The 26286-nt window shown below is 39.1% G+C and overlaps 1 protein-coding gene across 1 annotated transcript in view; it reads left to right on the forward strand.

Moving 5' to 3' along the window:
- Positions 1-26286, forward strand: part of LOC127663478 (phospholipid-transporting ATPase ABCA1-like) — a 45273-nt gene that overhangs the window by 16979 nt on the left and 2008 nt on the right. Inside the window, exons 8-45 of the mRNA XM_052155078.1 lie at positions 466-706; positions 1696-1835; positions 1990-2106; positions 2235-2429; positions 3266-3471; positions 3790-3966; positions 4333-4555; positions 5032-5253; positions 6786-7101; positions 7197-7371; positions 7491-7622; positions 8402-8541; positions 8629-8766; positions 8883-9103; positions 10010-10059; positions 10203-10428; positions 10523-10574; positions 11017-11136; positions 11232-11380; positions 11466-11590; positions 11673-11771; positions 13808-14092; positions 14204-14342; positions 14430-14510; positions 15629-15798; positions 15883-16060; positions 16170-16285; positions 16501-16645; positions 16752-16875; positions 17086-17215; positions 17380-17500; positions 17839-17901; positions 18001-18107; positions 18187-18328; positions 21345-21479; positions 22240-22343; positions 24995-25087; positions 25393-25636. Of these exons, the coding sequence (XP_052011038.1) occupies positions 466-706; positions 1696-1835; positions 1990-2106; positions 2235-2429; positions 3266-3471; positions 3790-3966; positions 4333-4555; positions 5032-5253; positions 6786-7101; positions 7197-7371; positions 7491-7622; positions 8402-8541; positions 8629-8766; positions 8883-9103; positions 10010-10059; positions 10203-10428; positions 10523-10574; positions 11017-11136; positions 11232-11380; positions 11466-11590; positions 11673-11771; positions 13808-14092; positions 14204-14342; positions 14430-14510; positions 15629-15798; positions 15883-16060; positions 16170-16285; positions 16501-16645; positions 16752-16875; positions 17086-17215; positions 17380-17500; positions 17839-17901; positions 18001-18107; positions 18187-18328; positions 21345-21479; positions 22240-22343; positions 24995-25087; positions 25393-25636 (5841 nt within the window). The remainder of the gene's footprint in view (positions 1-465; positions 707-1695; positions 1836-1989; positions 2107-2234; positions 2430-3265; positions 3472-3789; positions 3967-4332; positions 4556-5031; positions 5254-6785; positions 7102-7196; positions 7372-7490; positions 7623-8401; positions 8542-8628; positions 8767-8882; positions 9104-10009; positions 10060-10202; positions 10429-10522; positions 10575-11016; positions 11137-11231; positions 11381-11465; positions 11591-11672; positions 11772-13807; positions 14093-14203; positions 14343-14429; positions 14511-15628; positions 15799-15882; positions 16061-16169; positions 16286-16500; positions 16646-16751; positions 16876-17085; positions 17216-17379; positions 17501-17838; positions 17902-18000; positions 18108-18186; positions 18329-21344; positions 21480-22239; positions 22344-24994; positions 25088-25392; positions 25637-26286) is intronic.

Consider the following 26286-nt stretch of genomic DNA (forward strand, 5'->3'; position numbering starts at 1 on the left):
TTTTCTGCTCAACCTTGGCTATGAGTTATACTGAATAAAATAATAACCTCAACCCCTTGCTCTGGTTTTCTGGCTGAATATCAAAGTATAAGTTGAAAGGTGAATTCCAGTAACCTTTCACTGTGTGCTAATGTACCACATACCATTTAGACAATGCTAAGCTCTTTGAGATTACACTGGAAAAAATAATTGTATTAATCTATTGTATTTTAGTATAGTAGAATTAACTATAAAATGTAGCAGTGAAATGTCTAAACAGTCTTGACACAAGATAAATTGGCTTAAATTGACATAAGATAAATGTATTTTGTGAAATAATTTTACATTCTCTCACAATAAGTTTTTCATCTCTGAAAAGTTTTATATATATATATAATTACACATTAAGTAAATTTGTTATGCCAATGCATATCATTCATCCATACTTGACTCTTATTAAAGTTGTAAGCTCTGTTATTCTTTCAGCTGGCCAGTATGAGGAGCTGGAGTGACCTGCGAAATGAGATCCTGTTCCTGACACTAAACGCCACTGGCTCACCCAGTCTGATGTACCAGGCTGTGTCCCGTATCGTGTGTGGACACCCGGAAGGTGGTGGCCTCAAAATTAAATCCCTCAACTGGTATGAAGACAGCAACTTTCAGGCACTGTTTGGCAGCCAAAACAGCAGTGATGAAGAACCAGTCTCAGTCTATGACAACACCTCCAGTAAGCCAAACCTACATCCTTGAACAAACGTGCATTGATTCAAATGAACATACTATCATACTGCATACTATTTGTACACAGTACAGTACAGCGTATGCAACAAATGCCAGGATGCTAAACTGCTGTCACGTGACCTACAACCTGCTGAACTCCTGGATGGAGTCCAATTGTTAAATGCTTTATAAGGTTTATTAGTGGTGCTTGCTAAGATGAGAATTTCACTATTTTCTTACTTTTTGCCTGGTGGACGAAAAAATAACTTAGACTAAAGGCCAAAACATACTTTACGCAAGTACATGAATACAGGCGCTTAGCTACACAAGCTCGATGTTGTGCGCTGTTGCGTTACAAAATATATATAAAGCAATGCGAATATGTGCTGCATTCTCAATGTTGCCTCAACGGGTGCTTTAGCGCATATTTATGTGAACTGTCCACTTCTGCGGTGAGCTTTCTATTTCAAGCGAACTACTGTCATGGTGGAGCAACTTTTTGAAGAGAAATAAGGTACAGCAAAGTGAATAATAATACATCCAGTTTAATGGCACATACTTTTGTAACTCTATCGCCACCTTGAGTACTGAGGTATGTCACCGCCATAGTAGCGCAAGAACGCCAAGCACTCGAATCTGGGTACAGGTACTCGGGTAATGTATGGAGCCATATTTATGGACCAGAATATAATTGAGACTTTGGTGTGAGCAACTGCCCATAGCACCCTGGCAACCATCTGGCAATGCTCTAGCAACAACCAAGAACAGACTAGCAACTGCATAACAATGCACTGAAAACCACCTTGAACACCTTAACAACTACAAAGTAACACCCTGGCAATAACCCACAACACTGTCGCATTGTAATGCCGACTTGTTGCCACTCACGTTTTGTTTGGAAAATGTACAAATCCAGTAATGTACTGTACATTAGAAATGATATCACTGTCTGGTGCTTACAAACCTCCCTATATTCCTCTTGTGTTTCAATACTAGCTCCATATTGTAACAACTTAATGAAGAACATGGAGACCAATCCCATCTCTCGTATGATATGGAGAGCTTTAAAACCTCTTCTGATGGGGAAGATCCTCTACACTCCACATACACCTGCAACACAGAAGATCATCCATGAGGTGACCACGTCAAACAGAGCAACAATATCAGCATGATTGTATGATGCATGCAATGATTATATGAAGCATTTGCTCTATTAAACCTAAAAACATGCAAGTATTGTTGTTTTGACATTGACCCAACTCTTAACCTCCTCATTGTTTTCTTTCCCAGGTCAACAAGACATTTCAAGAACTTGGTATTCTTAGGGATTTAGGTGGAATGTGGGAAGAAACCAGACCAAAAATTTGGAACTTCATGGAGAACAGCGACGAAATGGATCTACTTCGGGTATGTAATGCTTTATATTCACTACTGCTCCATGTGGTTAGGAGTTGCAGTGTATCACTGAATAAATAGTGCATCCGAGTCATCATAACACAAGTTAAATTTAACTCTCTTTGTTCTTCCCATCACAGACGCTTCTTCGAAACCATGCCACTGCTAATTTCTTTAGCGCCCAGTTGGATGGGACTCAGTTGCATGTGGAGGATATTATCAGCTTCCTGTCTAAGCACTCTGAAGACACACGTCCCCATGGAACGGCATTTACATGGCGGGATGTGTACAATGAGACAGATCAAGCCATTATGAGCATATCACGTTTCATGGAGGTCAGAAAACCTCCCATTCATCCTACTTCTCCCTTTCTTTTCTCCTCCTACACACTTTCTTTTGATCTCGTAATCTACCCATATCCCAATCAGTCTTCAGTTGCATAAACTCATGTCACAACTAGCAGTATTTCACGTGTTTCTCTGAAGAGCGGCACTTGTGTAAAAAGTTTTGATCACCCTTTCCATGTATTTTGTGCTTTCTATACATTACCAGTCATTTCCATAATGTTACAAACTTACGACTGATTTTCACAAGTGATGTATTTGCATATGGTAAATGAGTATGATGTGACATAATGTTAGAAAAGAAGAATAGGAAGTGAAAATTAGCTTTTTTTAGGTGAAAGGAAAGGTGCTCAAGCCTCTATGTATTTAAAATAGCTTTAGACTGGAGAAGACAAACCATAGGCAGACACTTTAATGGGTCAAAAGTCAATTTAAAGACACTTTGAGTGCGGTTTGTCCGTGCCAAGCTCGCTACCTCAAGGTTAGGGTCTTTTCAGAGTGTTTTTAGAGCTTAATTATGCAGTTACTTGTGTATGTAGTTAGAATGAGGTTTACACATACTGCACAGCTATCATGTACCAGCTGGCTCCTGTTACACTAGAGTGCTGATAGGTGGTTGCTTGGATGTTCTGGGTGGTACAAAAAAGTCATTAATTTCATTATTGTAGTAACGCTCATAATTATTTTGTTTACAATGGCTGAAGTGACCATGTGTAATGCTGTATCCAGAATAAATTGAAAAGACTGTCAGTCAATACATAATCTAAGCTGTGCACTGAATTTACACAAAAAATTGGGACTGAAAGATGTCTTTTTCTCTCTTATAGTGTGTGAACCTTGATAAACTGGAGCCTGTGAGCACAGAGGAGAAACTAGTGAATGAGTCAATCAGTCTGTTGGATAATAGAAAGTTCTGGGCTGGAATTGTGTTCCTGGATATACAGTCCAACAGTTCAGTACTTCCACCACACGTCAATTACAAGATCCGCATGGACATCGACAACGTGGAACGCACCAACAAGATCAAAGATGGGCAAGTCAATGATTACATTTTTTTCCATGGAAAATTACATTTTTAAGAGACTACCGGTAGATAGAGTGTGATAGCAATGGAGTCAGATACTTATGGTGGTGGTGGCGTAGTGGGCTAATGCACACAACTGTTAATCAGAAGGTCATTGGTCCGATCCCCAAAGCCACCACTATTGTGTCCTTGAGCAAGGCACTTAACTCCAGGTTGCTCCAGGGGGATTGTCCCTGTAATAAGTGCACTGTAAATCGCTTTGGATAAAAGCCTCTGCCAAATGCATAAATGTAAATGTAATTGTAAATGTATTTTTGATTGTGACAGGTATTGGGACCCCGGTCCCAGGGCAGACCCTTTTGAGGATCTGCGGTACATTTGGGGAGGATTTTCTTACCTTCAGGATGTTATTGAACACAGTATTATCAGAGCAATTACTGGGACCAAAGAGAAGACTGGTGTCTACATTCAACAGATGCCTTACCCATGTTATGTTGATGACATGTAAGTATTCCATGCATCACACATAACCCATATTTCAGAGGTGCTCCAGAATTACACAAAAAATCTATTAACCTATACTGGTTAGTGCAGGTAAAGGTTGCTTTGTGTCTGTTTGATTCTGGTTAAGCTTGTAACATTACCATGTTGTTTACCTCGAAACTGAAACTGATCAATCTGCATGGTCTTTCTTGAGAAGTCGGATGACCAAGGCAGTTTGGCTGGTTAAGATTAAAAGCCTGGTGTGGCCACCACCAGCAGATAATACACAACATATACTGGTGACTAACCATGCTGGTCTTCCCAGCAGGGTTTTTGAAAGAGCAAACAAGCTTTGTAGATTTTTGAACCCATTCTCTTTTGCCATAGTTTCCTTCGTATTATGAGTCGTTCCATGCCCCTCTTCATGACACTGGCCTGGATGTACTCAGTGGCCATCATTATCAAAGGTGTTGTCTATGAGAAGGAGGCCCGGCTCAAGGAGACCATGAGGATCATGGGCTTGGACAATGGGATACTGTGGTTTAGCTGGTTCATCAGTAGCCTCATTCCTCTACTGATCAGTGCAGGCCTGCTGGTTCTTCTACTCAAGGTACAAAATGGACCTCATCATCTCTGTTGGAGAAAGTGCTAGTCACAGCAAAAAAACTATGAACATTTTACTCTCTGGCCATTATTATCCCATCATTCTTTTTGTGTTAACGATATGATCTGAATTAACGATAAACACATTTCTGTATTATAAATCTTTTCAACCTACTCATGAATATTAATTAGGTGGAACCTCGTCATATAATTTGTAACAATGACAACAAACCTGACATTAATTTACATTGCCAGCTGCAGTTTCTTCACACACTGGCCTAAACACCTATACTATAATGTATAATTTAAAAAAAAAGATGGGGGGACGAATTTAGAAATTGCTGTAAGTGAGCCTAATTATAATGGTTGCATTACCTCTTAAAAACATGTTCGATGTGAATGGCCCCTAACAGTAATGTTCATATTACTCAGTCCAGAGATAATAACAATGCTTTCATTAATTTTTCCGATTCCTCTGTACAGATGGGTAATCTCCTGCCCAATAGTGACCCTGGGGTAGTCTTCCTCTTCCTCGGCTCATTCGCAGTGGTAACCATCATGCAATGCTTCCTGATCAGTACGGTGTTTGCACGTGCCAATCTGGCAGCCGCCTGCGGAGGTATCATCTACTTCACTCTCTACCTGCCCTATGTGCTGTGCGTGGCCTGGCAAGACTATGTGGGCTTCTCCGCCAAAGTCATCGCTGTGAGTTTACAACTGTGCACAATTACAAAGTGCACATATGCATCTGGGCAGTGTCATCATTTGTTTCTGTTCTGAGCCAAGTGGATTAGGTTATTTTATATTGCACAAGCAAATTTATTTATGCCACTCCCTTTATCTTAAAAGATTTACAGGTGCTATAAATATGTCGAAATTGTAAAGTGAAACTTAGATATGAGCTATATAGGCTTTGGTACCAGTCTGACATTGTTTAAGCCCAGGTTTTAAGGACTTTATAATATTTTAGATAGATATCAAGATATTCAAGATATTAAAGGATTAATATCTTGTGCCATTTTGTTTCTCAAAGTAAATTTAGATAATAGAATAATACTATCCAAATAAAAGATAAAATAAATAATTTTAGTAATACATTTCATTTATTTTATCGTACTGCATTTTTTTTTTTGACAGTGTGAGATTACTTTGACCAAGGCACCTAACCCCATGTGTTTCAGGGCATTTTTAGCATGCGTGGTTACCTGGTTACTTTCCAAATTGATTTACAGTACAGTAATTGCATGAACCTGTTGGATCATAATAATGGTTCTGTTGAAGCAATGTGCAATTAAGCGTCAAGTTAAAGAGCACAACAGTGATAGAGAATCTATGTACAGTTTATGGGTCATGCTCACCTAAGTTCAAACCTGTTATCCTTTTAAGCAGCTAACCCAGTTTAACAACTCTTTACTCTACTGTAAGTCACTTTAGATAACTTCTAAAGATAATAGGTCATATCATAGCAAACATTATTATTCTTGCCCTTTTGAGGAGTTAAATTTAATACGTATTCATACTGTTGCATTTACAAATATTCACATTAAAGGAATATTCCGGGTTCAACACAAATACATTTTCGACAGCATTTCTGACATGTCCCTCGTTTATTAAAAAAATAAATAATTGCAGTCACATTGTATGTAAGGCACTTACAATGGAACTGAATGGGTCCAGTCCATTAGCAATTAAATACAGTTTCAAAAGTAGAGCCATAAGATGTAAACATTAATTGCTTGGTAACCAGCGATTTACCAGCGTTTTGATGTCATGACAATGAAGAATTTAATATAGCTTTACACAGAAAAGGTTAGTACATGATTTGATCACACTAAAATAATGTTAACATGTATTATGTTTAGGTCGTGTAGCTATATTTTTGGACCAGCCCCATTCACTTCCATTGTAAGTGCCACACTGTAACCTTTTATATTTATATATATATATATATATATATATATATATATATATATATATATATATATATATATATATACACAGAGGGAATGTTTCTTTGAGGTAGTCAACATTATGCCACATATGCTGTTGATTGAGTTTCACTGGTATTAACATGATCGTATTAAACTACATTTGGCTTAACCAACATTATTAATGGACTTCACAAAAAAAATAACATCCTACAAAAGAGTAGAACATGCACTTTTAGAGCATGGATTAAATCATACAATTATCCTCTTTATTTTTCACATCTCACTCTGATTGTATGGTCTCCACAGAGTTTACTATCTCCTGTGGCGTTTGGGTTTGGCTGTGAGTATTTTGCCCTGTTTGAGGAGCAGGGTGTGGGCATTCAGTGGAATAATCTCTTCTCCAGCCCCGTGGAAGAGGACAACTACAACCTCACCACCTGCCTCATCCTCATGTACTTTGATGCCTGCCTGTATGGCGTCATGACCTGGTATATAGAGGCTGTGTTTCCAGGGCAGTATGGTATTCCCAGGCCCTGGTACTTCCCACTCACTAAATCTTATTGGTTTGGAGAGAGCAACTCAAAGAATTCCACAATACATGGAAAGAAGGGCAATGCAGGAGGTAAGAAGACCTGATTTACTGTAGTATTTTCTGAAAATCACATTTATTTAACTTTAAAATTAAATTAAATATGTTTTGTGTTTTTTTTTTTAAAGACATCTGCACAGAGGAGGAACCTACTCACCTTGAGCTGGGAGTTTACATTGAGAATCTGGTGAAGGTGTATCGTCATGGCAAAAAGCTGGCAGTCGATGGGTTGACACTGGGCTTCTATGAGGGACAGATCACCTCTTTCCTTGGTCACAATGGTGCTGGAAAAACTACCACCATGTACGTTCTCATTTTTATTGTTATTTATAATTACTGTATTACTGTAATAAGCTGAATGTTTATTTTACAGTCCTTCCCCTATAATTCCTATCCTCTAATCTACATTTCAATGTTTTCAGGTCTATCCTCACTGGCCTTTTCCCTCCGACCTCTGGCACTGCTTATATCATGGGCAGAGACATCCGCTCAGAGCTGAGCTCCATCAGACAGAGTCTGGGAGTGTGTCCACAGCACAACGTTCTCTTCAGCATGTAAGTGCCTTCATTAACATCACATGTTCTAAAGCAACATAAAACTATGGAAACACAAGCCATTTATTGAATTGAATCACAACCTATTTTACTTCCATTATTTACTGTAATTCAGCACATTATGGATTAATAATTAATATAATTGTAAAAGTGAAACAGGACATTCAATGAGAAATATCTAGGGCCTAGAAGCATTTGTCAATCAAAATAATTAAATGGCCTTTTATTACCTTCTATTTCTTTTGAATAACGTGCACTGATTAATTGTGCATTGAAGGAATGTTTTTTTAAGGAAAAGGAGGGACATGTTTATATTTTGCGGTTATCAATATTATGCCACAAATGCTGTCGATTGAGCTTAACTTTAACTTTATGAAATATGTAATTTTTGTGCCACTAGCACCACTAAACGGAAATGCAAATTACTTGTTGTTTTCAAAACAGCTTTCTGAATACGCCTCAGAATACGTTTGCTGTTAGTCAAACAAAGAGATATTCTCGCCCCGAACTCACACCATTGGTTGAGTCAATGTTGTTATGTTTGTACATACTGGTCTCTCAAAACAAACAGGATTTTTATAGGGCCACAGAGATACAGTGCTTACAGTTTTTGAGAAAATATGCATATATAAATGGGATAGGATCAAGTATTTTACAGAAATAGTTACATATTTCAGATTTACGACAGTAAATATGGTACATTTTGATTTCACATTGATTTTAAGGTTGTATTATTATGGCTTGACAGTTAAAATTTGACTTGGCTTGTGATGTTTCAGGTTGACAGTGGAGGAGCACATCTGGTTCTACGCCCGTCTGAAGGGCCTGTCTGAAGAGAAAGTGAAAACAGAGATGGAGCAGATCTTGGCTGACACTGGTCTTCTGAACAAATGCAAATCCAGGACAAGCCAGTTGTCAGGTGTGTGGTCCTTTGACCTTCAGTGAGGTTTTTAAAAGCGTTTAAATAATTAGTTTGTTGTATGATTTGTTGTATGGTGTTTCATAGGTGGTATGCAGAGGAAGCTCTCAGTGGCCCTTGCGTTTGTTGGAGGGTCAAAAGTCGTCATTTTGGACGAGCCGACTGCTGGTGTGGACCCTTACGCTCGTCGGGGCATCTGGGACCTTCTTCTGAAGTATCGTGCAGGTAATGACCTCATTAGTGTTTGAACATGAGTCCATATTTATTAATATTTTAGATTTATACATAAAATATGACAAGAATCTAGAAACCAATTATGGAGGTCTCTGTTCTTCTTTTAGGTCGGACAATCATTCTTTCCACCCATCATATGGATGAAGCTGACATCCTCGGCGATCGCATTGCCATTATTTCCCATGGAAAGCTTTGCTGCGTTGGCTCCTCTCTCTTCCTGAAGACTCATCTGGGAACAGGATACTATCTTACCTTGGTGAAGAAAAACACAGAACCTTCTCTTAGTTCTTGCAGGAATTCGAGCAGCACTGTGTCCTATATTAAGAAAGTAAGTACAGTTTCTTCTCAAGTTTTACCGCCTATATGAAAAGCTCATTGTGCTGCATAAAGCAGTTGTTGCATGGTGATTTTACATACATGTAACAGTTAAATTGGCCTGGTTGTTTTAGAAGCAGGCTTCCAGTAGCTGGTCAACTAAATAAAGTGAAGCTTTCAAGCAGAATATAGAGTTAACATACCATCCTCCATTGTGGCTGAGTCCAGGGCACTCTCCCTCCCATTGCTCGCCGGTTTAGATAGCGTCCATTTGGTCGAACCACTTCCACTTTTCCTTGATTGTTTAACTTCTCCCTTCACTGTTGGTAGGTCCGGTGGTAGCCGTGTGCGGCCAACAACTGAGACACTTCCTGAGAAACTTTTTTGTTTAGCTCATCGCTAACAGGTGGACCGTCTGCACCATGTTTATTGACCATGCCGTGGTTTTGCGCACAGCCATTTCTTTTTTCACAATTCCAAAGTCGCGTGAACAAATGATACTGCTATCGCTGTTGCTAACTTTAAAACAAATGGGTTGATGTCACATGTCGAAAATCCAGTGACACTGGTAGTGACGATTGTGACGCTGGTAGTGACGACACATTTAGTATCGGTTCGCCTCGCTTGGAACCTCGACCGAGGTGGTACTAAAAACAGTATCAGGTACCAGGTACTATCCACAGTGGAAAACCCCAAAAAAGCGAGTCGAGTTGAGTTGTACCGTGCAGTAGAAAAGTCCCAAAATTTGCCATGTCACTATTGGTTACATGAAATGCAAGAACCAATGGCGTTCAGCATCATTGACGGTACCATACTGGTTTGGAACGACATGAAAGTAATTTATTGTATTTAAAAACATTTTAAAGACTTGTTGCCAAGAAAAGCATTAAACCAAATCGTTGTTTCATTGGTTTTGTAGGATGATGATGCATCAGAGAGCAGTTCAGATGCAGGTTTGGGCAGTGACCAAGAGAGTGAAGCCACCACAGCGATAGGTAAGACACCACCTGACCTCAAACCTTAAAATAATCTGTCATTTTCATACAATGCATTGAAGCACACTGATCCATAACGTTTTCACTGAATTCTGTATTTGCAGGAACTAGTTGGCCTGAATCTCCTGTTGTCCCCGTTTACATGCCCCTCATCTCCAGTCTAATCCTGAAACATGTTCCTGCTGCCCGCATGGTGGAAGACCTCGGTCATGAGATCACATATGTGTTGCCATATGAATCTGCTAAAGATGGTGCTTTTGTTGAACTCTTCCATGACCTGAATGACCGGCTCACTGACCTGGGCATTTCAAGCTATGGTGTGTCAGATACCAGCCTTGAAGAGGTGCAGTATACAGCCACTTTCTTACCTGCCATCAAAAAGCCACTACTAGGTGTAGAATACGAAATCTGTTTAACTCTCCTTCTTGCTTTTATAGATTTTCCTTAAAGTGGCAGAGGACAGTGGAGTTGACACAGAAATCCTTTCAGGTAAATTTGTATTTGTGTTTTGACGAATAACCTTCCATCAAAATATGATTTTAGGTTAAAATGTAAAAACTGTAACTGTTTTCTGTGGTGCTATAAAAATTCCTGTTTGTTTGAGCGGCCCATTCAGCCCGACACAACAACATTGACCCGACCAATGATGTAAGTTGGGGGCAGGATTGTCTGTTTGTTCAATCAATTGCAGATGGGGGGAGTTTTCAAAAGGCTGTTTGAAAACAAATGTTTATTTTTGCAACTCTGTTTGGTTGTGCAGAAATTACACTCTGCAGTTTTAACTTTTCAATCAGATTACAACCAACATTGAGGATAACATGTCCCACTGCAGGACGCGTCAACTCCCCATTTATTCTTATCTTACTAGTACTGAATTAACATTAGAAACACATCTGTTTAAGATCTTGTTTTATATTAATGTTTTTGTTAGATGGAACTCTGCCCGTGCGCAGACACAGACGACACGCATTTGGTGCCGACCGCCAGAGCTGCCTCAAACCCCTGACCAAAGACGATGACTTTGACTCCAACGACTCTGATGCTGATCCAGGTAAATCTTCTACCTGAAATTTCTACACTTTACATGCTGCTTTGCACAGTACACATTCTTTGTTGTAAATGTCCTACTGATATGCTTGATCACAGAATCCAAAGAGGCAGACTATTTGAGTGTTACTGATGGTAAAGGATCATACCAGGTGAAAGGCTGGAGTTTGAAGAGGCAACAGTTTGTGGCTTTATTGTGGAAAAGATTTCTGTATGCTCGCCGGTCAAGGAAAGGCTTCTTCGCACAGGTAAATACATCGCACAGCATTACGAGAAATACATACAAATTCAGTCAGTGCAGTTATGTTTTGATAAACGTGTTTCTTTTCATAGATCGTACTTCCTGCTGTGTTTGTGTGCATCGCTCTGGTATTCAGTCTAATTGTTCCACCCTTTGGAAAATATCCCAGTCTGGCTCTCAATCCATGGATGTATGAAGAACAGTTCACATTCATCAGGTACATAGAAACACTGTTACTCTACATGAAGTTCAAATAAGTGCATGTTTGCAGACTAATTCACTGTCTCTCTTCATTACAGTGATGATGCTCCACATGATGTAAGTACACAAAAATTACTCAGTGCTTTATTAGATGACCCTGGCTTTGGAACACGATGCATGGAAGGAGAACCGATTCCGTGAGTAACTCATATAAAATACTCAAAACATTTTGAAATTTACATGAGTCCTATGATCAAGGAAAACTTGGAAATATCAGGAAATAGTACAATTGATGATTCCAGGCCTGGAAACGTCATGGAAATTATTCAAATATAAATTAGTCATGAAAAAGTTGCACATTATTATTGTGAATATATATGTTATGCTTTAAAATAGATTTGTTAGTGCTTGTGTAGAGTAAACTGTAAGAAAATCATACACTAAGTATAATCATTTAAATCAAATAATTCAAAAGAGGTGTGCATGTCATTGAAATGGAAATCAGTCTAGCAATATACAGGTGAAACTCGAAAAATTAGAATATCGTGCAAAAGTTCATTAATTTCAGTAATTCAACTTAAAAGGTGAAACTAATATATTATATAGACTCATTACAAGCAAAGTAAGATATTTCAAGCCTTTATTTGATATAATTTAGATGATTATGGCTTACAGCTTATGAAAACCCCAAATTCAGAATCTCAGAAAATTAGAATATTGTGAAAAGGTTCAGTATTGTAGGCTCAAAGTGTCACACTCTAATCAGCTAAACACCTGCAAAGGGTTCCTGAGCCTTTAAATGGTCTCTCAGTCTGGTTCAGTTGAATTCACAATCATGGGGAAGACTGCTGACCTGACAGTTGTGCAGAAAACCATCATTGACACCCTCCACAAGGAGGGAAAGCCTCAAAAGGTAATTGCAAAAGAAGTTGGATGTTCTCAAAGTGCTGTATCAAAGCACATTAATAGAAAGTTAAGTGGAAGGGAAAAGTGTGGAAGAAAAAGGTGCACAAGCAGCAGGGATGACCGTAGCCTGGAGATGATTGTCAGGAAAAGGCCATTCAAATGTGTGGGGTAGCTTCACAAGGAGTGGACTGAGGCTGGAGTTACTGCATCAAGAGCCACCACACACAGACGGGTCCTGGACATGGGCTTCAAATGTCAAACGTCTTACCTGGGCTAAAGAAAAAAAGAACTGGTCTGTTGCTCAGTGGTCCAAAGTCCTCTTTTCTGATGAGAGCAAATTTTGCATCTCATTTGGAAACCAAGGTCCCAGAGTCTGGAGGAAGAATGGAGAGGCACACTATCCAAGAGGCTTGAAGTCCAGTGTGAAGTTTCCACAGTCTGTGTTGGTTTGGGGAGCCATGTCATCGGCTGGTGTTGGTCCACTGTGCTTTACTAAGTCCAGAGTCAACGCAGCCATCTACCGGGACATTTTAGAGCACTTCATGCTTTCTTCAGCAGACAAGCTTTATGGAGATGCTGACTTCATTTTCCAGCAGGACTTGGCACCTGCCCACACTGCCAAAAGTACCAAAACCTGGTTCAATGACCATGGTATTACTGTGCTTGATTGGCCAGCAAACTCGCTTGATCGGAACCCCATAGAGAATCTATGGGGCATTGCCAAGAGAAAGATGAGAGACATGAGACCAAACAATGTAGAAGAGCTGAAGGCCGCTATTGAAGCATCTTGGTCTTCCATAACACCTCAGCAGTGCCACAGGCTGATAGCATCCATGCCACGCCGCATTGAGGCAGTAATTAATGCAAAAGGGGCCCAAACCAAGTACTGAGTACATATGCATGATTATACTTTTCAGAGGGCCGACATTTCTGTATTTAAAATCCTTTTTTTTTATTGATTTCATGTAATATTCTAATTTTCTGAGATTCTGAATTTGGGGTTTTCATAACCTGTAAGCCATAATCATCAAAATTATATCAAATAAAGGCTTGAAATATCTTACTTTGCTTGTAATGAGTCTATATAATATATTAGTTTCACCTTTTAAGTTGAATTACTGAAATTAATGAACTTTTGCACAATATTCAAATTTTTCGAGTTTCACCTGTATTATGATTATTATTTTCTAAATAAATGCTCATCCAGCAACTAGATAAGTCATGGAAAATAAATGGTGAAAATGTGTGGGAACCCTGATTTTATTGAACTTCTGCTGATAGTTTTCAATTCTGGAAAATTAATCTTGTTTTCTGCATTGGTGTCTAGTGATGCTTCCTGTACAATGGGTGATGAGGACTGGTTTATACCAGAGGTTACGGAGAGTGTAAGTGACATTTTCAGAATGGCAAACTGGACCATGGACAACCCATCACCTGCTTGTGAATGCAGCTGTAATGGTAAGAAGAAGATGCTCCCAGAATGCCCTGCTGGCGCTGGTGGACTGCCACCTCCCCAGATGAAGATCAGCGAAACCGAAACACTCCAAAATCTGACAGGACGAAACATCTCAGACTATCTAGTGAAGACCTACGCCCAGATCATTGGCAAAAGGTAACTTGATAGTGGCCCATATAAACCAAAAGTTCAGCAGTGAGTTTTGGTTTTTAATTATATACATTAAATTAATAAAAAATTTTATTTTTGTTTTGTTTTTATATATAGCTTGAAAAACAAGATCTGGGTGAATGAATTCAGGTATGGTGGATTTTCATTGGGTGCCAGAAGCACTCAGGTACTTCCTCCTGCTGAGGAGATTGATGATGCCATCTCTCGAATCAGGGAGATCTTCCAGCTGGGGAAGGTAAGCCAAAACATTGACTCTTTCAATATGAATCATACAGCTCTCGGGAATAATGTGCATAATGTATTACTTCTCATACACCTTCAGAACTCAGGCTCAGCAGCGGACCGTTTTCTGAACAGTCTGTCCACTTTCATCAATGGGCTGGACACTAAGAATAATGTCAAGGTGAGTGTCCAGCTGTATTTGAACACTTCAATCAAAATTGACCCAACAGCATTTACTTTCTTAATACATGTTCCTGGTCTTCTTGTGAACAATTCATCAGTGCATGTTAGGAATGCCATGTAATATTGATGATTCAATTATTGATCAGAACATTAGTTTCTCGATAATTATTTTAGTGATATATTAACATTAGACGACAATTAAATTAGAAGCTTAATTTCTGTGCTTTCCAATTCACTGTGAGTTGGCCTTCCGTTTAATGTAGTCTGGCGTAATAGCGCTGGGAGACAACAAGGGGGTGATATAACATATCATGTGGAGTGACCTCCAGAGTCATAGCTGAGCATACCTTCATAGAAAATAATTGTTTTATTTTATAAAGCGTCATGTCGTCTGCTAGATACCCCCTTTAATTTACCTTGCCGCTCTTACTATACCAAAGTTGTGTTGAGAAACATGTATGAGGAAACAAAAATCATTGTGCAACGATTAGCCCTATTTATATCTGAAACAATACATACATACATATATATATATATTGATAATTGAAAAAGGCATCAATCCCAAGCCTAGTGCATGTTATTCCAAAAGGAGCAAATGTTTCACTTCGTAATATTTCATCAAAATATAATAACATGCTTTGCCTCTAAAAATACTTTTCTTTTCATTTGGCATCACCAAGCCCTCTTATTTTTCAACCTCCTGCCACTTTCCATGCTCCAATCAATACTTGATCAAATCGTGAAGTTGTGCCTTACATTATTTATTTGTTGAATATCCTGTTTCATCCTTTTCAGTGCATCACAAAGGCAGTAAAATGGGCTGTGAACACTGAATTCATGTTGATTTTAAATTGATTTACAGCATATCTCTTGTATTTGGAATTCTAACAGTGAGTCTAAGCAGTGGCATAGCCAAGGATGGGCTAGGTGGGCCTGCCCACCAGAATATTAGAGATTATTCTATGACTTCAAATATATTAATAACATAGTAAAAAAAGAAAAAAAAATCCTGATTTTTGGGGAAAACTTGGACCATTCATTTTATTGAGACCCACCCAAAAGTAATTTCGCCCTTGAATCAAAGTGATCCTCATTGCTTTATGTCATTATTTTCAGATATGGTTCAATAACAAGGGCTGGCACAGCATTGGAGCCTTCCTCAATGTCATGAATAATGGTATCTTGCGTGCCAACTTACCACCTGGCAAAGACCCCCACACATTTGGCATGACTGCCTTCAACCATCCGCTCAATCTGACCAAGGAGCAGCTTTCTCAAGTGGCACTGTAAGAATTGACACAACTATAAATAAATAATGCAAATGTATTTTCTGTTTGCTGAAATTTAAATTCTACTTCATGTCTTTTCAGGATGACTACCTCAGTGGACGTGTTGGTTTCCATCTGCGTCATCTTCGCCATGTCCTTCGTACCAGCTAGCTTCGTTGTCTTCCTCATTCAGGAGCGTGTGAATAAGGCTAAGCATATGCAGTTTATCAGTGGAGTTCAGCCATTCCTCTACTGGCTGGCCAACTTTCTCTGGGACATGGTGAGTGTCTGCTCCTCTTTCATATCAGATAATGCACCTCTCCCCAGAGTTCACCTACTCAGCTACTAACCCAAGTCCCCATCTAATTCATACTTGTGTTTGTTTACAGTGCAATTATGTTGTTCCTGCAACTCTTGTCATCCTGATCTTTGTGTGCTTCCAACAAAAAGCTTACGTCTCTTCCACCAACCTACCAGTTCTTGCCCTATTGCTGCTTCTTTATGGGTAAGTAAGAGAGATCAAGGCATTCATATGCATCTATTTCAACAATCATGTAGTGTTTTCTCATGCAAAACCCGCTGACAAAATGTTATAGTCTTCCCATGGTTAAAAGAGCTCACCCCCATGTCTCCATGACAGTTTGACTATGTAGTTCCATGCTATTTTGCATTACATAACTGATTTCTTGATGATAAATTCTTATCCTTGTCTCTTCTCAGATGGTCCATTACTCCCCTCATGTACCCAGCTTCATTCTTATTCAAAATCCCCAGCACTGCTTATGTGGTTCTCACTAGCGTCAACATCCTCATTGGGATCAATGGCAGTGTGTCCACTTTTGTAATGGAACTGTTTGGAAATAATGTAAGAAATTAATTTATTGGTCTGTTCCTAATGCGTTCCCACTGTTTTATTTGGTAATTGTGATATCACCAGCAAGTTCTCATTTGTGCACATCTCTTGTCTTCAGGAGATTGGTGGCATCAACGACATCCTGAAGAACGTGTTGCTAATCTTCCCCCATTTCTGTCTGGGTCGAGGTCTCATCGACATGGTCAAGAATCAGGCCATGGCTGACGCTCTGGAGAGATTTGGTAAGATTAGCTTACTTACACTCTAAATCCTAGTTTCTAGATACTTGGATGCAAATTCAGTTCTTTTGAGAATTATAGCAATGAAGTTCAAAGTCTGACCTGAGTTACTTGACCTAAGTACTATGGTTTAGCTGTAGCTACTGCAAAGTCTTGTCATGGTAATGGTTATAAACTCTATGTAGGATATTGAACTTCGTTGTCTTTTATCAGGTGAAAACAGTTTCCGTTCTCCACTCGAGTGGGACATGGTGGGCAAGAATCTTTTCGCCATGGCAGTGGAAGGAGTGGTCTTCTTCATCATCACGGTCCTTATCCAGTACCGATTTTTCTTCAAACCCAAGTAAGCATCATCGATATATGAAACCAATTTCAAAACCCATTATTCTCTGAAACAAACCAATTTTGTTCATATAAATTGCAAAGGAATTAATATAATTTGCAGATATCATAGTTGCTCTTGAAGATCTAGAAGAGCTAAAATAAGTGGTTGAATGATTCTCGCAGGTCTTTAAGTGCTAAGTTGAGTCCAATTGGAGAAGAAGATGAGGATGTTGCCAGAGAGAGGCAAAGGATCATGAGTGGAGCTGGCCAAGGATGCATTCTGGAACTCCGACAACTCACAAAGGTGAGAAGAAATCTTCACCCAAGTATATCGGAACATCTGAATGACTTTAAGCTAGAAAAGATACAATAAATTATTAAATTAGGTACAAAGAAAAGATACAATAAATTATTAAATTAGGTACAAAGAAAAGATACAATAAATTATTAAATTAGGTACAAATGCATGATATCATCTCATCAGAGCCGTGGTCTAGCTGTGGTGCTCACATGGGTGATGTAGGTTTCAACCTGAACTGCATCCTGTCCTGATCCCATTCCTCCCCTGTTCTCCATATCATTCCCTGTCATCTCCTGATACAAAGCCCAAAAAAATTATTATTTTATAATTTTGTCTAACAGGTGTACAAGAGGAAACAGAAGCCTGCTGTTGATCGTCTGTGTGTGGGCATTCCTCCAGGAGAGGTAATGACAGCTGCCTCGTGATCAGACATCCAAATTAATCACTCTTCTTGTTGACTGCTGTAAGACCACAAACTGATGGCTATTGCATTCTTATTTCAGTGTTTTGGTCTGCTCGGTGTTAACGGAGCTGGAAAGACAAGTACCTTTAAAATGCTAACCGGTGACTCTGTGGTCACCAATGGAGAAGCATTCCTAGCAGGGAAGAGGTACTGTATGTTTGTCCATTTGTCGTTGACACATTTTTGGTTGTATCATTTTGGTGACTCAACTCTTTTTGATGTCTAGTATACTCAGGGAGATAGATGAAGTACATCAGAACATGGGCTACTGCCCTCAGTTTGATGCCATCAATGACCTGCTAACAGGACGGGAACACTTGGAGTTCTATGCCATCCTGCGCGGTGTACCTGAGGAGGAGGTTTGTGAGGTGAGCAGAACATAGAAAGAATGCCACATCCACACTAATCCATTTTCGTTTGAAAAAATAAAACGTTTTCAGTTTCCTAACGCCATAGTTTTCCAAAGTATGCGGCAATGGAAAGCGTTTTCGAAATGCTCAGTTATTGTAAGTAGTGCGAGTAGTATGTTAACACTGAAAATGCAGCAAAAAATAAATGTACTTTAAGTGCCCGGAAGATGCACTATTTCAACCGTCGTAATGGAGTGTGGAATGTTCATGCACCAGAGTATGTGAGTGGAGTGAAGCGGCAACAATTGTCCCTCCGTGCTTAAAGCGTTCTTTAATCACTCAGCTCAAGCTCCACTCCGGTTTGTCCATTTCCCACTCCTCACTCGCTCCATACTCCTGGATTAGAGAAACCCCGCTCTGTGTCCGCTCCATGGCAAAATTTCAAAACCTCTCTCTGTTCGTGTTTGCTGAGCTTCTTTATCTGCAAATGTATAGTGCATAAATTTGCCTATGGTGCTAAAATAAATTGAGATGGCAATCAATTAAAGTCAAACTATGCAATATTTACATATTGATTAGTTCAGTTGGTGTTTTAGGTTGTTAAAAGTTCAATTCTATTTATTTTGATCATTTGATACTAGAAAATCACTTGCCATTATATCAAACACAACTGAAAGTGATTTGGTTCGTTAAATGAATCTTAACATTGTCTTTGTGTTTGTTTTTGAGCTGCCACAGTATACAATAGACTGGCATGTTTTGAGGTCAATATTAGGTCAAAAATGGCAAAAAAGAAACAACTTTCTCTAGAAACTCATCAGTCAATCATTGTTTTGAGGAATGAAGGCTATACAATGCTTGAAATTGCCAAAAAACTGAAGATTTCATACAAAGGTGTACACTACAGTCTTCAAAGACAAAGCACAACTGGCTCTAACAAGAACAGAAAGAGATGTGGAAAACCAGAAGTACAACTAAACAAGAGGATAAGTTCATCAGAGTCTCTAGTTTGAGAAATAGACGCCTCGCATGTCCTCAGCTGACAGCTTCATTGAATTCTACCCGCTCAACAACAGTTTCATGTACAACAGTAAAGACAAGACTCAGGTGCTCAGGCCTTATGGGAAGAATTGCAAAGAAACAGACATTGTACAACAGATAATTGGAAAAGATTGTTATGGATCTTAACCCCATTGAGCTTTTGTGGGATCAGCTAGACTGTAAGGTGCGTGAGAAGTGCCCGACAAGACAGCCACATCTATGGCAAGTGCTTCAGGAAGCGTGAGGTCAAATGCCACCTATCTGGAGTATCTGGACAAACTGACAGCTAGAATGCCAAGGATCTGCAAAGCTGTCATTGCTGTACATGGAGGATAACACACAAAAGCTAGCGGCAACACATCACAAGCCAGAGTTCCTCGACATGGCTGCCGCTGAGCCAGAGTTCCTCGAACAGATTACAGCCATGCCAGAGTCTCTCATGCTGCAATATCCATACACTTGAACATACCACTTTCATCTGTACAAACAATAGTATGCAAGTATATACACCATGGAGACGCATACAAAGTGTATGTAAACTTCTGACCCACTGGGAATATGATGAAAGAAATAAAAGCTGAAATATATAATTCTGTCTACTATTATTCTGACATTTTACATCTTTAAATATTTTTAAATAAAGTAGTGATCCTAACTGAGCTAAGACAGGGAATGTTTTCTACGATTAAATGTCATGAATTGTGAAAAACTGAGTTTAAATGTATTTGGCTAAGGTGTATGTAAACTTCTGACTTCAACTAAATGTGCCATTATAATGGATGCTACGTCCCTCAATGCCCTAGTACTTATCAAATGAAAACAAGTATGACTGATAAAAATAACAATTTTACAGAGAGTGATGAATAAATACTTTTTTCTAGTGCAATCTCTGAACATGATACCACACAAACATCCCTAATGATTTAATCTCAACACAAAACCCCACTAACACATGCACATCCACATCAAAAAACTCATGTGACCATGAAAGTAAACCACAAACAGGCATATTGTCAAAGGGTGTGCATATTATCTCACTAATTTGAATGAACAGCATAACAAAAATGAATCAAAACGAGGACAGACTTCCAATATGTATTAGTCATTGTAATCTAATTCAAACCAATGCACCAACAACACAACACCTCAATGCAATGGCATACAATTCATTGAAATGATGAACGGTAACTTCCGATTCTCATGCCAACAGCTTGACCTAAATATGATCAAAGCTTTTGATTGGCTTAAGGGCGAAGGCAAATTAGCCCCTCGGCCCATCGTTGAACACTCATTGCACATGTGCATGACGTTCTCCAGATCTACATTGATGAACATTGGGGATGAAGTGCTAGCCCTTCATAGCAAATGAGAATGATTAAATGGCTTTTATGCAACATACCTTAATAATAATATAATTTATCAAAATAATATATACTTTTCTTGTATAATAAATTTGTGGAAAATATTGAATTACTTAAAATAAATGTATGATGATGCCATTCAATTTGCACAACAGCGCCACCTCTGGTGGGGCTTAGCCCTGCTTGACCCTAATGTAGAGAGACACGACTGGTCTGGTGTCTCATAGCTTTTGCCTGTGTATGAGCGCACAGTTATATGGAGTTTAGTTTGACAGGCTTGTGTTCGACTGTACGCAGATGCTGAACGTTCAAGTCAATTTGAAAGTATACACAGGGCTTAATAGTGAAAATCACAAAGTAAAGCATGCAGATGCATTATAGTAGTAATATTCGGGTATTGACAATTAATATTCTTAATGTCAAGCAAATAATATCACAATGCAAAAAAAATAAATCACAATGGTCCTAAACTAGGCTTTTTTTTCTTTATTAAAAAATATAATTGCTTCTTATTCACTTTAATGTTGGGGTAAAATATGAACTGATTCACCCTGTATGGAAGCATTTTCTGTTTTTTTTTTTTGTACTGTTATAGTGTAACCGGTTTTTCTGACGTCTTGCATCTTAAACAGGTGGCAGAGTGGGGAATCCATAAACTGGGCCTTGTGAAGTATGTGGACAAAAAAGCAGGAAGCTACAGTGGCGGCAACATGCGCAAACTCTCCACTGCCATTTCTCTTATAGGAGCCCCACCAGTGGTCTTCCTGGTATGTGTACTTCCCCAAACACGCACACACACACACACACACACACAAGTTGGGTTTTCATGTATTATGGAGACATTCCATAGACATAATTTTTTTATACTGTACAAACTTTATATTCTATCTCCTAACCCTACCTCTACCCCTAAACCTAACCCTCACAGAAAACATTCTGCATTTTTACATTTTCAAAAAACATAATTTAGTATGATTTATAAGCTGTTTTCCTCATGGGGACCGTCAAATTGTCCCCACAACGTCAAATATTTCGGGTTTTACTATCCTTATGGGGACATTCAGTCCCCACAAAGTGATAAATACACGCTCACACACACACACACACACACACAACTGGCTCAAAATCTTGTGCCTCCCTGGGTGAATGTCTGCAAACTAATCAACAAAAACAACATGAGTTTGGATCATATAACCACTGTTTGATTACTCTCCCAGCTGGGTTTCCTGTTCTGATTGTATATGGAGATCAGGATTATAACTCCCCCAGAGCTGAATTACACTGAACTCCTTCCCCTTCGTCTTTGTATGAGGCCTCATAGTGGGTTGACTACACAAAGGACACATAAGAATGCTTATTCCCCCGTGTTGAACATTACGAGTCAGCGAGTGTGTTGTGGTTCATTTGAGTGTGCGACACACGTATGAGGGAAAGACATGGCTTTCTTCCCGCTTGTGTTGCTGTTCAGTGTGTGTTTCCTGCTGAACCTATGGGTGAATCTGACTCTGGCTGTGCTGTTGATTGCAGGACGAGCCCACTACTGGCATGGACCCCAAGGCACGGCGGGCATTGTGGAACTGCATTCACAGCATCATCAAGGAGGGGCGCTCTGTCGTGCTTACCTCACACAGGTAAAACTCAACAGATATTTCCTTTTCCTAAGCATAATAGACCTTATTCACAGCAGCGCCTTCTTTGATTTTTGGTGGAAGTGACAAAGAGGCTGTGAGGGATTGAAGTACAGTTTCTTTTCAATGGGCTTTACTGCAGTTTAAAGTGCTTTTGGATCATCACACAGACAAAATATTGAAAAGAAATATCTTTCTAAAAACATTCAGTATACGAAAACAACTCCAGACAACATGAGATGTAGAAAATCAGATGGGATCTGGGAGCGTTATGCAGCTTTATAACATGCATGCCAAAGATGGTCAAAGATGGTGCTACTTTGAATAAGGAACATCAATGTCAACATATCAAAATTGACCCCATTTACTTTCAATTATATACTTACGATTTATCTGTGCATGATATATTAAATAAAAAACATATCTTTCATCAAAATCCAGTAACTTCTATCTCTGACACAACTTTTCTTTTCAACTCCTCCCCTCCAACCACCTTATAAAGTCCATTTTTGTAATCCAGTCAGAAAAATGCAATTAAGTACCATACTACAGTACATTTTCTTTGTTGAATGTCCAGATTTACTCAAATATTAAAGTAAAATGGGTTGCAAAAACCATTTCATGTTGGCAATACATTACATTATTGCACTAAAAACTTGGTATTCTGACTGAAATCTCTTGTACAGCTAAGCCTTTATTTACATAATACTTAAGAGACATGTCCAAAGTACTATTTGTATGTCATTCATTAAAGCTGTGAAATTAAAATGTGTTCTTTATCCATTTAGCCGAGTCCGCTATTCCAAACAAGTGTTATTCCTCAAGTCCACAAAGGTTTAATGGCATATGTCACTAGGGGGCAGTATGGTGGCTCAGGAGTGTCAAGCGCAAAAATTAGCAAAGCAAATAAAAGATTAAAAAACACTTTAATAATCGGGGCCTGGGTATCTCAGCGAGTAAAGATGCTGACTAACACCCCTGTCGAAAGTTCGAATCCAGGGTGTGCTGAGTGACTCCAGCCAGGTCTCCTAAGCAACTAAATTGGCCCGGTTGCTAGGGAGGGTAGAGTCACATGGGGTAACCTCCTCGTGGTGGCTATAGTGAGGTTCGCTCTTGGTGGGTTGTGTGGTGAGTTGTGCGTGGATGCCACGGAGAATAGCCTCCACACCCACTATGTCTCCACGGTAACACACAACAAGCCATGTGATAAGATGCATTGACTGACGGTCTCAGATGTGGAGGCAACTGAGATTTGTCCTCCGCCACCCGGATTGAGACGAATCACTACACCACCATGAGGACTTAGAGCGCATTGGGAATTGGGCATTCCAAATTGGGGAGAGATACATCACAGCACATGAAATTAAGCCACAACAAAATTAAACCGGAAAATTCTGACCATTTATTCACCCTCATGCCATCTCAGATGTGTATGACTTTTTTCTGCGGAACACAAATGAAGATTTTTAGTGGAATATTCATCTCTGTAGGTCCATACAATGCAAGTGATTAGTGATCAGACCTTTGTAGCTCCAATAATCACATAAAGGCAGCATAAAAGTAATCCATATGATTCCAAAGGTTAAATACATATCTTCAGAAGCGATAAAATAGGTGTCCTTTTTACTCTAAATCTCCACTTTTATATTCACTTTCAGATGTGAATGTGAAACTAAACACCACATGTGACTTTCAGTTGTAAAAGTAAAAGTGGAAATTTAGAGTAAAACAGGACTTAAATATTATTCTGTTTCTCACCCACACCTATTATATTGATTCTTGAGATATGGATTTAACCTTTGGAGTCCTTTATGTGATTTTTGGAGCTAGAAAGGTTTAGTCACCATTCACATGCATTGTATGGACCTACAGAGCTGAGATATTTTTTCTAAAAATCATTCTGCAGAAGAAAGAAAGTCATACACATCTGGGATAGAGGACTGCAACTCTACTCGAACCAGAAGAACCTGACGGGTTTCGGGCCGGGTTCGGGTTCGGGTCAGTTTTTCAAGTAGGACTTCATGTTGGATTTATAATTAATGGAAAAAAAACAGGCAAACTTGTTTCGTGCATGCACTCTCACTCAGACACGCGTGAACGGACGAGCTAGGGGCTGTTCACTCCAAACGTATTTTTGCATTCGTGTGTTGTAAACACATGCTGGACAAATGTTTTCGTCACGTTTTTCAGCATCTCGCGCAGGAGATGCCATGCTTTGTTAAAACTGCCTATACGCTTACATAAAATATAGCCTATTGCAACAGTACTTGCTATGAGAATAAATTATAAATATAATGAGCGATTTCGGGTTCGGGCTTATAATCTGGGGTCGGGCCACACGGTCTTGGGTACGGGCCTGGTTCGGGTTTCATTTTAAGGCCCATGCAGACCTCTAATCTGGAATGGCATGAGGGTAGAGTGAGTAAATGATGAGAGAATCTTCACTTTTGGGTAAACTATCCTTTTAAGGTACATCACTAAAGAAAATCCACATTACAACAATATTAAGCCACAACTCAACTAAATTACGGCAACAAAATGCATTGTGTTGTGGGATTGTGGCTTAATGTCATTGTGTATTCAGCTTGAATTGCTTTGCTAATTTTGTTGTGTTATTTTTTTCCCATACTAACCTCTTCTCTGTTCCCCTTCAGTATGGAGGAATGTGAAGCACTGTGCACTAGAATGGCCATCATGGTGAACGGCAGGTTCCGCTGTCTGGGGAGTGTCCAGCACCTGAAAAACAGGTGAGATCACAAATAATAATTCATAAATAAATAATAAATGCCAGTTTATAAAAACAAATGATGTTTCAGTGTGTAATTTGTACAAAATACCCCCTCAGTCTTCCATTGTCAGGTCATTGTAAGAAATAAAGGTTCTGCAGATATTTTTACTTCTAAGAAAATTTGCCGTAAAGTGAATCATGGCTTTCCATAGACATGCAGTTTTTAGAGATTTGTAGTAGAGTTTTAAGAGAATATTTGAGGATGAATATCTGTGACGCTACAATTTAGCTCTTTCCTCATCTCACTGCTTCCTCTTCCTTCAGGTTTGGGGATGGATACACCATCATTCTGAGGGTAGCGGGGCCAGACCCGGACTTACAGCCTGTGATGAATTTCATTGAGAGTGAGCTGCCGGGCAGCACTCTGAAAGAGAAACACAGAAACATGCTGCAATACCAGCTTCCCTCCTCTCTCACGTCTCTCGCTCATATCTTCAGCATCCTTGCCAAGAACAAAGAGTTTCTTAGGATAGAGGACTACTCCGTGTCCCAGACCACTCTGGACCAGGTGAGGGGGCAGTTTCATCTTTGAAAATATCACAGGCACAACACATCAGGTTTAACATGAGTGTCAAGTAGTGACCCCTATTGGGGGTCACTACACTACAAAGTAAAGTTTATGGCACAACTTTCATTAGACAACATGAAAGGGCATTTGCAACACAATCTGAATATTCAGTGGAAAAAATGCCATTACTAACAGGGCTTACGTTTCTTAAAGGTGCACTCATTTATTTATTTATTTTAAAAATTATTGCTAATTGCTGTCTAGCTAACTACACTGCACTTTCTAAAACCTCAAGCTTTTAAAACTTGGTTTAACCTTTCAGGCCAGGCCTTAGCAAGTCAACATCAAATTTTGACAAACTTTATCTATCTAGTTTTTTTTTGTAATTATAACAAAGCTTTTGTACTTCTTATTTGAACACATTTAGATAGAAAAAAAAAAATAAATATATATATAGATATTAATTTAACTGAGCTATAATAAATTAATAACCACTTGCTTGATCTGAACAAAAAGGTGTCATTTTAAAGCTAAGAATCTGGACTTGACAATACATATAGCTGATATCCTACCAATTCATAAATAATGCTGTTTTTATTTGCTTATTTGCTTAAATTTATCACAACAATAATATTCAGAGTGTTCAGTTG

This window comes from Xyrauchen texanus, chromosome 23 (assembly GCF_025860055.1).
Source record: "Xyrauchen texanus isolate HMW12.3.18 chromosome 23, RBS_HiC_50CHRs, whole genome shotgun sequence".
In the NCBI taxonomy this organism is placed as follows: Eukaryota; Metazoa; Chordata; class Actinopteri; order Cypriniformes; family Catostomidae; genus Xyrauchen; species Xyrauchen texanus.